Source organism: Onychostoma macrolepis, chromosome 06 (assembly GCF_012432095.1).
Source record: "Onychostoma macrolepis isolate SWU-2019 chromosome 06, ASM1243209v1, whole genome shotgun sequence".
Taxonomy (NCBI): domain Eukaryota; kingdom Metazoa; phylum Chordata; class Actinopteri; order Cypriniformes; family Cyprinidae; genus Onychostoma; species Onychostoma macrolepis.
Window position 1 is genome coordinate 22,073,665 of NC_081160.1, and position 13,606 is coordinate 22,087,270.

The following is a 13,606-nucleotide window of genomic DNA, read 5'->3' on the forward strand; positions in this document are numbered from 1 at the left end:
TGAGAGAGGTGGGGCATAGAGGACCTACAATAATGTACAGTATTTGAAAAATAATGTGTTTTTTGAACATTAAAGCATGTCAACATATTCTGTTACACCAAATATACACAATAATAATCTTTAAAATAGCATCATATGACCCCTTTAACCACTGATTTCTAGAAAGTACTTTCGCTTTCACAACGAAACACACAGCGTTTCCACGACATGGCGGCGGCAACAACAATACTACAGCGAGAATAAAAGTTATGTCTTCTTTCATTACATGTATGTTTGGGCGGTGTTATGCAAATCTTCCCACACCGTGACGTAGACATGTGGGGGCGTGTTTGAATGAGCCGTTTTAGGAAGGCATGGCAGAGTCTTAACTTTTATAAAGAATATCTCTTTGGGTTTGAGACTTTAATCTTTGCAACTTCACAGATCTTATCTATGCACAAACAGCTTGTAACACTCCAAAGGAAAACATGAAATCGCATCATATGACCCCTTTACATATAGGCCTACATGTGACATACAAAGCAAGCGCATTAGTATTGCACTTGGCTGTTCAACTGTTGTGTAACAAGCAACATACATATAATGTTCTTTGGTAAACTGAATGCATGAACTCATCTGTGTGATGGAACATGTCAACTGATAACAAATTATAATTACTGATAATTAAATAAATAGCATTTGATAATACATAATAATATGCAGACTTTAGAAATAATAAAAAAAATTCAGGAAGCAGAAAGAAAGCTTTCAGAACTGATTGTCAAAAAGCTGCTGTCTAAAGCACTGTGACAAAATTCTGGAAACTTTTTCTAAACTGACCTACACTTGCAAACTCTGCGTAAGTGTAAATGACTTTTGAATCTAAAAAGTGTGATTCTTTTTGGGTTATATAATCATTACTGTACTACAAAGATAGTTTTAAACATGTACTTCTCAGAACCAGAAAATGATGACTTTCCATTTCTCATATAGCAAAGGAAGTGTGATAGTATGCAGAAGAGCAAAAAGGAAATCTAAAATTCCTGTTTGTTTCCATCAACATGACAGATAGACCTTTGGACTGCTAGACTGTAGGGTTTCACATTTTTCAAAACTCAGAAAACTTAGAAAATAACTACTTTGCTTCAAATGTTTGTATCCCCATTTAAATTTAAACACGTCAGATATCTACATCACCTCTTAAAATTGCCATGTCCACAAACTTGAGACAAACAAATATTTAATTAATTTAATTGTCAATAATTACAAACCAGACTATATCACATACTTAGTGACAGCTCATACATTTTGACCTCCTGGGGTATAAAATCAACATTTTCTATAGGTTAAGCACCTCCTTCACTGTTCATTTGTTGAAAATGTTTTTTTTTGAAACACATCATTAAAGAGCTGTTTTGTATGATATCCATGGAATGTACTAGTAGCAATAGAGTGAGAGTATTGGTGTGCGTGTCTCTTTAAGAGCTTGAGCCGCGGTCTGGTCTGATACCTCTCATTACTGCCTCCGACTCTACCTGACGCAGCTGAAGCAGTGAGTGAGGAAACCCGCCACCAGCATCCTGCACCATGGAGGCGGCCACAGCACCAAAGCCATGGACATCATATGCACTCGGAGGACACAGCTCAGTGTTTCCTATTTTAACATTCATTTTAAGCCAGTGTTGTCGGATAAGAGCAGATGACGGCGGCATGGAGGAACTTGCCACGGAGAAAGAGGCAGAGGAAAGTCACAGGCAGGACAGCGTGAATTTACTTACATTCATTTTGCTTTTGACACTCACTATCCTCACAATATGGCTCTTCAAACACAGAAGAGTGCGCTTCCTGCACGAAACGGGACTGGCTATGATATACGGTAAGATATGAGTCTCTTTAACATTGCGAAATGCGACCGCCGAGCTCGACAGCAGCATTTTTGGCCCGTAGTACCTTGTCATCAGAGCTGAATCATTTTTAGTCGCCTGTTTTTGCGCATTGTCTGTCTATATAGGCAGGTCATTAGGTATTGAGACACAGCCATCATGTAAACCCTTAGCTAAGCCTCATGTGAATGAGACCGTGTAGCATGCTAGCTTGAACGAGTGCTAATGCAAACCTTGTGCATCGAATGTCATTGTATTTCAGTGTGGTTTTTAAATGGCTGTTGTATAGATTGATATTCTTGGATGCACCGTAATAGCTGACACGTGTATTAGCCCATATGCAACCCACAGTTTTTATATTGCATAATGTCTTATGTGTGTGTGGAATTTTACACCATAACTCAGCCAATCATGCACTCAGACACTGGAGTTTCGTTTCTTATTGTGTTTCTGTTATTCCTCCTGTTGAGTTCCTCATACTAGCTTTGAATAGTGTGACAGCTTTTGTGTTTCAGGTTGGGCCAGTCTACTACAGTAACATGATGTTATGTCTTCTGCATCAAGAGTCCTCCTCAAACCGTTGATAAGCTCTACTTTAAAGGAATAGTTAAAAAAAAAATGCATTTACTCCTGCTGTGGAACACAACATTTTGAATAATTATACTGATTGCTTTCCAGTGCACTTGCAGTTAATGGCAACTTTTAAGCTTATAAAAAGCCCACTAAAGCATTTTAAAAATGTTAAATTGTATATTCACTGTATTCACTGTATTCCAGGTCTTTTGAAGCCATTTTTTCAAATTTAAGTCATTATTCACTGAAAACATTGACATCGTCCCTAGTGTTCATGAGGGAACGAGTGATCACTGCACTTTTGAATCTGAAGCATAAATTGCTCTTTTGAATCTTCAGTTGGTTTATCCAGTACAAACAATCTAGTTGCACTGTTCATCAGATTGTTGGAAGGAAAGGTTATCATTGCAACACTTATGACAATTATTTTTATGATACTTTTATGGCATTCTTTTTGAAGCTTTTACACCTCTCTCCACATTCATTGTAATTGCATGGACAAAAAGAGCAGTGCAATTAATCAAAATGTCTTCTTTTGTGTTACACAGAAGAAAAAACGTATGGGTTTGGAATAATATGAGGGCGATTAAATGATGACACAATGCCGTTTTTATTGATGTACTAATTCATTAAGTGTGAAAAATCAAAGGCCTTCAACAAGGTCAGCAAACATCTGTGTCTTCACATGTGTCATGTCTTCAGAGAAAATGAGAGCTCTCTCATCGGTGGTTGCTCTGAAGTTCAAAAGCATTGCTTGGACACGAGGAAAAGACTGGGTTGAAACAAGCTAGCTGCTATTTGGTTTCACACCGTTTCAGTAAATATTGATTAGATTAATATGACAGGCATCACCATGTTCATGCATCTAAATTGTTGACCCTGGGGTCTTTTTTGTGACTGAGCACATACCTGTTTGACATATTGAGCAGCAGGTATGGTTTAAAATGCATGGCTTAAAATGCAATGTTGGTGAAGAACCACATTCAGCAAGTTTACTTTTGCTATTAAATAACAGCATTTACAACAGTTCACCAAAAGTCTTGGGGACTTCCAATTCATTTTGCTGGATTCTGTGGAATTAATAATAGGGGATTTTATACTAAATACAGTAGACAGTGTTTTGTGGTCTGTGTGACGTTTAAACAGAAGTACATACACTACCATTTAACAGTTTGGAGTCAGTATGATTATTTTTAAGGAAATTAATACTTTTATTCAGCGGGGACACATTCGATTGATAATATGACAGTGAAGATGTTTAAAATGTTGCAAATGACTTCTATTTAAAATGAATGCTTCTCGTTTTTCGAACTTGATGTTCGAAAAAGAATCATGAAAAATTATCATGATTTCCTCAAAAATATTAAACTGCACACCTGGGGGGTATTCCAGAAAGCAGGTTATGTGACATACCTGGGTAAGTATGAGGATAAGTGAGAGGTTAACCTCAGCTTTCGGTTCCAAAATCGGAGGTTACTTTCAGGGTATGTAAGTAACCATAGAAACTTGCTCTCTGAAGATGTTTCAGGGTTAGTTCACTTCAGCACTATCAGCGCAAACGTGATCTATTAACAAGCCTTCAGTGGGTGTGACAGATAGCGCACAGCATTATATATTATTACAATATAGTTATGTAATATAGCCTACAAATTAATAAATATATAAATATATAAAAATAGCACGAATTCCGAGTATGTGTCACCATACTTGGCCGTATGTCACGTGTATAAATATATAAAATTATAGTTGTATGATATGTTAATTATAAAGCTCTAATATAAGTAATAAATAAGGTAATATTACTCTAATATGGTTATTATATTTATTTTATTGGCATAATATAACAGTTATCTGTATAGATTATAAAACACTTATGACAAGGTAATGTTTAATTTATTATATCGTATATATATATTTATTACATTTTATATGATCATCTCACACATGGATCGGCATTTTCTATAATGTATTTCTATAATAAAAATACATATCTGATATGACTTAATATATAATTATCATCAAACAAACAATATAATTCTCAAGAATTAAACAGGGAAAAAAAGACATGATTGCACAACCATCAATTAGTTGGCGATATGCACAAAGCATATAAACATCCATTGAACAAAAGAAGAAAGATACAGCATGGTGCGCTTTTTCTTAGCGTCTGTTTCCATAGTGACTCGTCGATTTGTCGCTCTGATGAGAATGGTCAAAACGAGAGGTGATTCACACCGCTCGTCTGTATGTTGCTCTGCATAAAATTGAACGATACACAACACAGTAACGATTTTATATATAAAATAAAATGGGGATGCACCGATAGGATTTTTTTTGGCCGTTGCCGATTTTAACAAACAGCTACTGGCCGATACTGATACCGATATTGGTCAGTTGCATAAAGCTGGGATTAAAAACAGAAAAAAAAAAAAATTAATCGACTGGTTCTCTCCAGGCGGAATCGGTATTTGAACATATCTGTTCCTGCTAGGGTGTGCGATAAAGATATCTCTATTTTCTGGGATTGTGTTATTGTGCTGATATCTTAATAGGACTACCGTGGACAGCTGACTCCTAAAGTTTTTGATATTTTTCATATTCTGTGTGGTGGTCAGTTCACCGCAGTGATGGAAATTAATTTTAATTTAACTTAACTTAAGTTTAAATTGATTTTTACCTTTTATGGGAATTTTACCTTTTATAAAGCCATTTCTTTCTTTTTTTTATAAATGTGTGCATCACCTTTTTAGTCAAATTCTTACATTTATTCAGTCAATTAGTATAATAAGACATTTGGGCTGTTACCAACAAATGAAATCAGTATCAACAAAAATCATCTTTGCAATGCATAGGAAACACAGAAGCTGCATCTGAAGTGGAATAGATATATTTACCCACTGTTTAGTGCAGCTCTGAGGGACATGGAATGCTTTAACCTGCAGTTATAAATGAATAAATCATGTTTTGACACCCAGAACGTTGAATACTGATATTTGAAATTATTTAAAAAATAAAAAGAATACTTTAAATGTGAAATTAAAACCGCCAGCAGGTGGCATCAAGTCACTGTTAATGAGTGAGTCATTGCGACTGAACCAAATCATTTGAACGGTTGATTCATTCAGGAAAGAAACTCCATCATGTTGCTCAGAGACACAAAACAGTGCTGTGGCTGTGTTTGGAGTTATTTTTGTTGGTGAAATAGAGCAAAAACAGGCAATATTGTGTCTTAAACGTAAGTCTCTTAATATGAACTTCTTTGAACTGTTCTAAAATCACATAATCATGATGATTTTTGGACCAAAAAAATCATGTGATATTAACTATACAAAATGATATAAATATATAGACTACATTTTCTGCCCCCATATCTTGAAGTTTCTGTTCATTCTTCATGCATTTTAATACTGAATCATGCAGTGAAAACGCACTCGCACGTGCAATAGTCTGGACTTCTTTACGTAATGTATGCGTGCACTCTGTGTCTTTTGTTTGATTTTTGCAATATAAGTTACTCGATAATGGCAAATCGCACATCGTATTATTATTACTGATATAGCCTATGTGAAGGTTGATGTTACGTATTAATCTGTTAATGAAGCAAAATATATTTCGTGTGTAACGTTAGGCCTCTTCCTTTTTTATGTAGCCTATTTTATTCTGTTTTGTCACAGACGCATTTCACATATATTTTGTACAGATTTTATTTTGTTTTGGCAAGTATTTAATTATCCTGCAACAGACATGCAGCTCATTGTCTCCATGCAGTTAATTAGTAGACCATCAGTATCGGCCCTTTTCATGCTATTTCCAATATGCCGATGGCTCTAAATTATTAAAAAATCTGCCGATACATCGGTGCATCCCTAACATAAATTGTACACAAACCTGTATTTTACCGAAGAAATGCATCAATTCAATGGCGCTTAGAAGTGCTCTCTCCAGAAGAGAAGGCAAAATCCCTGCGATAAATAACTCAAATGCTGGGTTACGTCTGAACCAGGATCTGAGTAACACAAAAACTGCCCAAACATTGGGTTGTTATGTCAGACGTAGGAGATGGGTAACACTAAAAAAACTACCCAAACATTGGGTTGTTACATTTGACCCAGGAGCTGGGTAACACAAAAACTACCCAAAAACCGAAAAATAACACCCCTAAAAAATAACCCAGTGCATATTAAAATGATTGCTGAAGGATCATGTGACACTGAAGACTGGAATAATGGCTGCTGACAGTTCAGCTTTGCCATCACAGGAATAAATGATATTTAAAGTATATTAAAACAGAAACTTTTTAAAATTGTAATAATACTTAACAGTATTTCTAGCTTTACTGTATTTTTCATCAAATAAATGCAGTCTTGGTTTGCATAAGAGACCTTTAATTCAAAAGCATTAAAAAATCTTACCAGATCCAAATTAGGGCTTGCAAAATTTCAAAATTGCTGGTAGCCCTTTGGGCAGGTACTCTTCAGGTTCTCTCTTTTTTTTTTTTAAAGAAAATCAGATAAGTCTAAATGCCAATCAAAAACATTTGCAATACACAAATATCAACAAATATCAATGAAATAATTTTATTTCACTATTTACAGGGTATCTGTAGAAATTTTTAAAAATCACTTTAAGGCAATTTATGAACCTTTTTAAGAGCTGCACAAGTAAAATGAACACTATATGGTTACAATATCTATGGTAACATTTTAAGCCATAAAATGACATGATTTACAGTTTAGATACAAGTTTTCACACAAACAAAATCTTATAAAATGGCATTTCAGCTTTTAAACCATTTTATGAAAAGGGAAAAGTCAAACATATTATTATATTAATTTAAAACATAAATATTATTGTCTTAATTGTTTAGATTTTTAGAAGGCACATTAACTTTTACATTTACAACTCTGTTTGCTGCATAAAAACATGGGTCTATATTCGCATTGATCTGAACATAACATAGGCACACTGGAAATGCAAATTCACTCTCTGCCACGAGGTGGCGCTTTAGGAGCAAATATAGCAGCTTCTCCGGTAACGGCTGTACACAAAGCAGCACCGCACTCATATACGCTTATCAGGCATTATAGGCAAGATGAAATTAAATTACCAACGACATTTCTGAGGACAGACGGTTCCCCTCAGAGACACATTCACATAAAGACATCTGTGCTGCGTTTTGACTTTGAATAAATATGAGCGCTGCACATTTCAATGACATTGCCTTTTGAAGTTTAATCCAGCTGTATCGCGGCTCTTGTCTTTTCGTCCCCAAATGTAGGACTTAAGTAAATTGAGAGTTTTTAAGGACCCGCGGGAGCCCTGTATTTAAGGTAGCCCGTCGGGCAGAGCAGTGATACATTTTGGTAGCCTGACTGGAAAACGCAAAAGTCCCGAGACGTCGGGCTAGCGATTTTGTGAGCCCTGCAAATGTTTGAATGGAATTGTCCTTAAAATTTTTTTATATTTGCTGATCCCCTTTTTAAGCAATACATGTATGACAAGGCTATTCTGTTTCTGCTAGTTTTTTTTTTTATTTGTTTGTTTGTTTTTTCCCCCAGAAAAAAATGCTTCTAAACCCTCTTGTTTCTGAATTAGATTATTTGTTTTCATTACACATTATTACTTTTGACAGCCTGGTCCAAGTCATGTCTGGTCTGTCTCTTTCCACACCCTCAAAAGGGATCTTTTATATTCCTATCCATCAAACGCTCCATCAGAGCTTTCTCTAGTGTGTAATTAGCTTTGATAGTATGCATTAGCTTCCTTCCTATTAATCTGCCCCATTCTACTCTTTGCACGTCTTTTTAGGATGAATTGCACTCAATCACAAAGCAGATTCGACTTCAGCTGTTGCATTGAACAAAATAGTTCTCAAAAATAGTAATTTGGCTCAAAATAGTATTTTTTTCTATGTTGAATCAAGGTAGACATGCTTTGGCTCTCAGAACAGAGACACCTGCTCACTGGCTGGACAGATGGTAACGTTACAGTTGTCTACTTGGGTGTGTTTGGTTTTCTAATCTGTATTTCCTACTGTGTATTACAGCATTTGGCTGTCAGGGGCTTTCTGCTCTCCTACCCCTCCTGGAGAACAGGAGAAGCTCCATGTAATGTGTTGTAATCGTATTTTGGTTTGGTGAACTGTGACACATGCAACAGTGCAGGGGAAGACAAACACTAAGCTGCATTAGCTGGATTCTGATTGGACGGGAGATATCCGAGGTCATTCATTGTCTTCGCCGAATTCTAAATGTAATGCTAACCCAATTACTAATGCCCTGCATATGCTCATTTAAGCTTTGCTACACTGCATGTGTGTGTTGTTTTGTCTTTCAATTGTAAACTCACTCTTCCGTATGTTGAGTTTAGTTCTGGAAGTCGTACTCTGGCTTGTCTACATGCCGATGGCCACTGTAGCTTTCGGGATTTATGTGTTGTTACATTGACTGACTGACACACGCACACACACGTTCTGAATTACCCCTCCCCTATGTGCATTCATGCCTCTCCCCTCTAATTCAGTTTCACTGCAGACATTAGGCTTGTTGACACTGAAATAGGAGATGCTTTAGGAGATGATTTCTTGCTTAAGAAAACATGATTGAACATCTTACACCAATATTAATTTCTTCTCTTTCCAGTCACCTGAGTTGTTAATGCCTTGTGACTTATGACTCTGAAACTACAAGAAAATGATGTCATGTGTATATTATTAATATTATTATTGTCATAAACCGATGCAGTTTTAACCAAAACATTTTTTTGTACTTTTGACAAAATATACAAGAATAAGGACGAATGACGTTTGTCTACACAGGTTTGCAACAGACATGTGAACTCTGGGTTAACATGGTTTAGCACCGTGAACTCTTCTTCTCATAAGTGCGCACAGTCAAATAAAACATTCGGGCAACGGGAAGTGGTGCAATTCTGAAAATAGTGTGAAAAATTTAGTTCTGAAAATTTATTTCATGAAGCTAAAGAATTTTTCAAAGTTACTTTAACTGTTTAGCAGCATTTAAAAAAAAATATTCTGGACCAAATAAACTGGATTTTGTTCCTGTTCCTTATATTGTTCAGCAAAGTAATGTTTTTACTATCCTTGAACTGTTTGAGGGGCAGTAGTGTCTACCACCAGCAGGGATAACTGCTAAGCTAACTGCATGCTAACCTGTCAACCCTTGACTCCCTGGATCCTGGCTCTGGATTGTGAATCTGTTTACATACAGAGTGTATTTTCTAATATGTCTGGTTTAGAGATTTGGGCACAGAATTGATTCTGTGTATCCTTGGATGTTAATTAATTGAAATTGTGACCAATTTAATTTTGCTTTGTACCATTTTTTTTTTTTTTCCCTTTTAGCTAAATCTGACGTTAAGATTTTTGCTGCCTGTGAACAAAGCCAAGTTATTATTAGCTTTACAGGTGCTGGTCATATAATTAGAATATCATCAAAAAGTTGATTTATTTAACTAATTCCATTCAAAAAGTGAAACCTGTATATTATATTCATTCATTACACACACAGACTGATATATTTCAAATGTTTATTTCTTTTAATTTTGATGATTAGAGCTTACAGCTCATGAAAGTCAAAAATCAGTATCTCAAAATATTAGAATATTTACATTTGAGTTTGAATAAATGACCATCCCTACAGTATAAATTCTGGGTATCTCTTGTTCTTTGAAACCACAATAATGGGGAAGACTGCTGACTTGGCAATGATCCAGAAGACGAACATTGACACCCTCCACAAAGAGGGTAAGTCACAGAAGGTCATTACTGAAAGGTGTGGCTGTTTACAGAGTGCTGTATCAAAGCATATTAAATGCAAAGTTGACTGGAAGGAAGAATTTGGGTAGGAAAAGGTGCACAAGCAACAGGGATGACCGCAAGCTTGAGAATACAGTCAAGCAAAACCGATTCAAACACTTGTGAGAGCTTCACAAGGAGTGAACTGAAGCTGGAGTCAGTGCATCAAGAGTCACCACGCTCAGACGTCTTCAGGAAAAGGGCTACCAAGCCACTTCTGAACCAGAGACAACGTCAGAAGCATCTCACCTGGGCTGTGGAGAAAAAGAACTGGACTGTTGCTCAGTGGTCCAAAGTCCTCTTTTCAGATGAAAGTAAATTTTACATTTCATTTGGAAATCAAGGTCCCAGAGTCTGAAGGAAGAGTGGAGAGGCACAGAATCCATGTTGCTTGAAGTCCAGTGTGAAGTTTCCACAGTCTGTGATGATTTGGGCTGCCATGTCATCTGCTGGTGTTGGTCCACTGTGTTTTCTGAAGTCCACAGTCAATCAGCAGGATCAGCAGATTTCTGTTGAATGTACTCAAATAAAGTTAAATATGTTAAATATGCTGCTGTCCACACACTCCCAGAATAAATGTGCAAAAACTTTGGGTGAATCCCATTTCTCTGTCGTACCCCTTCCCCTTCCCCTACCCCTTCGTCTTACCCCTAGCCCTTGTCCCTCGAAACCGAGTGGTAAGCGCTAGGGGTGAACACATACCCCTATGAAATGAGACACCACTTGGTTACGGTTACGTCATCATACACCGTCGCTAGCTGGCTGCTACGTCACCAGAGCCGACAAGTGTTGATCACAAACTTTGGATCGTTTTACAAACTTGTTAAAACTGTAGACATGCATGGAGTCCATTCAAGGCTAGTCTGCGGGACTGTTGTGCAACTCAGCAATGTAATGTTAGCGTAGCAAACTAGCGATTTTTTTTTTTTTTTTTTTTTTTTTTTAAACATTTCAATTAAGAACATGGTTGCAAATATATATGTACAGGACTGTCTAGAGCACAAAACAAGACTGTCGTAATTTTTAAATAAATTATTTAAGCCGAAAATACTTGAATACTTGATGATCTGGCCGCCATTGTTGCCGGTTGCGCAGTGTGTTCTGGGTACCCCTTGGTTTCAAGTAAGCTCGCGAAAATGCTTGGTTTTAAGGGGTATCTACCACTTCCCCTATGCCCTACCCCTCGATCAAAACGAGAAATGGGATAGCCCTTACTCTCACGTGAACGCGCAAAACTAAGGGGAAGGGCTAAGGGGTAAGACAGAGAAATGGGATTCACCCTTTATCTTTAGGGTATGTATTTGACTCCATAGAAATCTGCAGATTTTCCCTATGAAATCAGTACTGCCTAGACCTAGCGTTTATTTAAAGTAGCATCATTTACCTGATTTTAGCAGGAGGTTGTGCGATTATGGTGTTTTTTCCTCTGTTCTTGTTTCTGTAGCCCATGCTGTGTGTGCTGTTGACTTCCTCTGGCACTTCATTAGTATGGAAATACCCTCCAACAGATTTGACACAGCAGGCTCTCATCTCTACTCCTGTCATCACACAGAATCCAATCTGCTTATACTGTGTTTTTAAGGAAAGAAGTGTAATTTCTGTGCCACAGCAAAAATGGATTGTTTCCAAACAAGTTTCCGTTTTTCACAAAAGTGTATGTATTAAATGAGTATGTGACTGGTTTATCTTCTTTGTGTCGAACAGGTCTGTTGGTGGGTGTTATTTTGCGGTATGGCATTCCCTCCACCAGTTACCATAATAAAACTCCTCCGAGTTGCACCCTGCAGGAGGGTCCTGTCAGCACGGTGCTCCTCAACGTTAGCGGAAAGTTATTTGAGTACACACTCAAGGGGGAGATCAACCTTCAAGAAATCCACAGTGTGGAGCAGAATGACATGTTGCGCAAGGTATGTCAGCACCCGCATACATACACACACATATACAAACGCTTCTGATAAACCTGCAGCAGAGGTTTGTCAGAGAAAGACATTTCATTTTGAGGTGTAATTTCTGTCACCTGTTCAGCAGGGTTGTTGTTATCTAAAACTAAATCCAATACAATTATTTATGTTAGTTGACGTAAAATAAAATATTAATATTAAATTGAAACACCTAAGCTAAAAACTGGAATGAAAATGAATGAAAACTAAATAAAAAATATTTAAAGATAATAATAAAAATACACAAACAGCACATAAAATGACTAAAAAAAATATATATAAAAATAAATGCAACATCAAAATATCAATAAATACTATAATAATATAGTATTTTAGTAAATTAGTAGATGTTTTAGACTTTGCATTCCAAGGCAGTAGCAAGGTCCAGTCTTTAAGACTAAGAATATTTGTTTTAGATTTTTTTTGTCCTCATCCATTAACTTAAAGGGATAGTTCACCCAAAATTTTTAATTCTATTATCATTTACTCTCCTTCAAGTTGTTCCAAATCTGTATGAGCTTCTTTCTAGGGCTGCCCCCTAATAGTTGACTAACCGTTAGTCGACCAGAAGAGGCTTGGTCGACCAAAATTTAATTAGTCGCTTAGTCGCAGAAAAAAAAAATAAATAAATAAATTCCACAGGCGAAGTCATGCAGTCCATGATGGACAGATCTGTAATGGCTGGTCTATTTGGTAATACAATACGTCGGGCAGGACATCCGCTCGACTTTCATTCATCGACCTCAAATATGGCTTGTCATCTGAAATATGTAAGTATTAGCAACTTTACATGGCCGCTCAATCTAATGTTAACCTAGAGAACCTGTGCGCTGCTCAAGTGTCTGTGCGGAGTGTGGAAGCTGAACAGTAGTGCTCACTTAACTTGCTCTTAAAATACTCTGCCATTTTTGATCATACAGATAAGAATAATACATCTTTCGAATCTTTAAAGACTCTACGTTTATTTGTGTGCACTAACAATAACATCAAAACATTGTGCTTTTGTAAAATAATTAAAGCAAACAGGATGCGCTTTCTGCCGTCTCGGGGTCTATGAACTTGAGCGCAAAACTCTGTGTTAATCTTTACCGAAAACAAAAAAGCACTAGTTTATCAATGAATTATTAAAATGTTAATGCAGCCTCCTTACTGTTTTTCCCTGACACATTCATAATCATTACTTCTGTCGGTGTGCTGTGGCAAACTTTATGCGTGTGCTTGAGTGCTTTATAGGCTATGAAGGCAATTAAAGGCTTGATATTATGATTTAAATGGTTTATTATTAAACATGCGATTAGTTGACTAATGCTTAAAATGACCGACTACTAGTCGACCAGAAAAATCTTTAGTCGCTGCTACTTTCTTCTGTTGAGCACAATTTCTTTTGAAGAATGTGGGTAACTAAATAGTTTCTG

The 13,606-nt window shown here is 36.6% G+C and overlaps 1 protein-coding gene across 2 annotated transcripts in view; it reads left to right on the forward strand.

Annotated features, from left to right (window-relative positions):
- The first annotated feature begins 1,467 nt into the window (after nt 1–1,467).
- The window catches only part of slc9a7 (solute carrier family 9 member 7), a 44,087-nt gene continuing 31,948 nt past the window's right edge, over nt 1,468–13,606 (forward strand). Inside the window, exons 1-2 of one of the 2 annotated variants that reach the window (XM_058777956.1) lie at nt 1,468–1,855; nt 11,956–12,158. In XM_058777956.1, coding sequence (XP_058633939.1) covers nt 1,567–1,855; nt 11,956–12,158 — 492 coding nt within the window. In that variant the 5' untranslated portion in view covers nt 1,468–1,566. The remainder of the gene's footprint in view (nt 1,856–11,955; nt 12,159–13,606) is intronic. The other variant, XM_058777957.1, reaches the window with a different exon arrangement.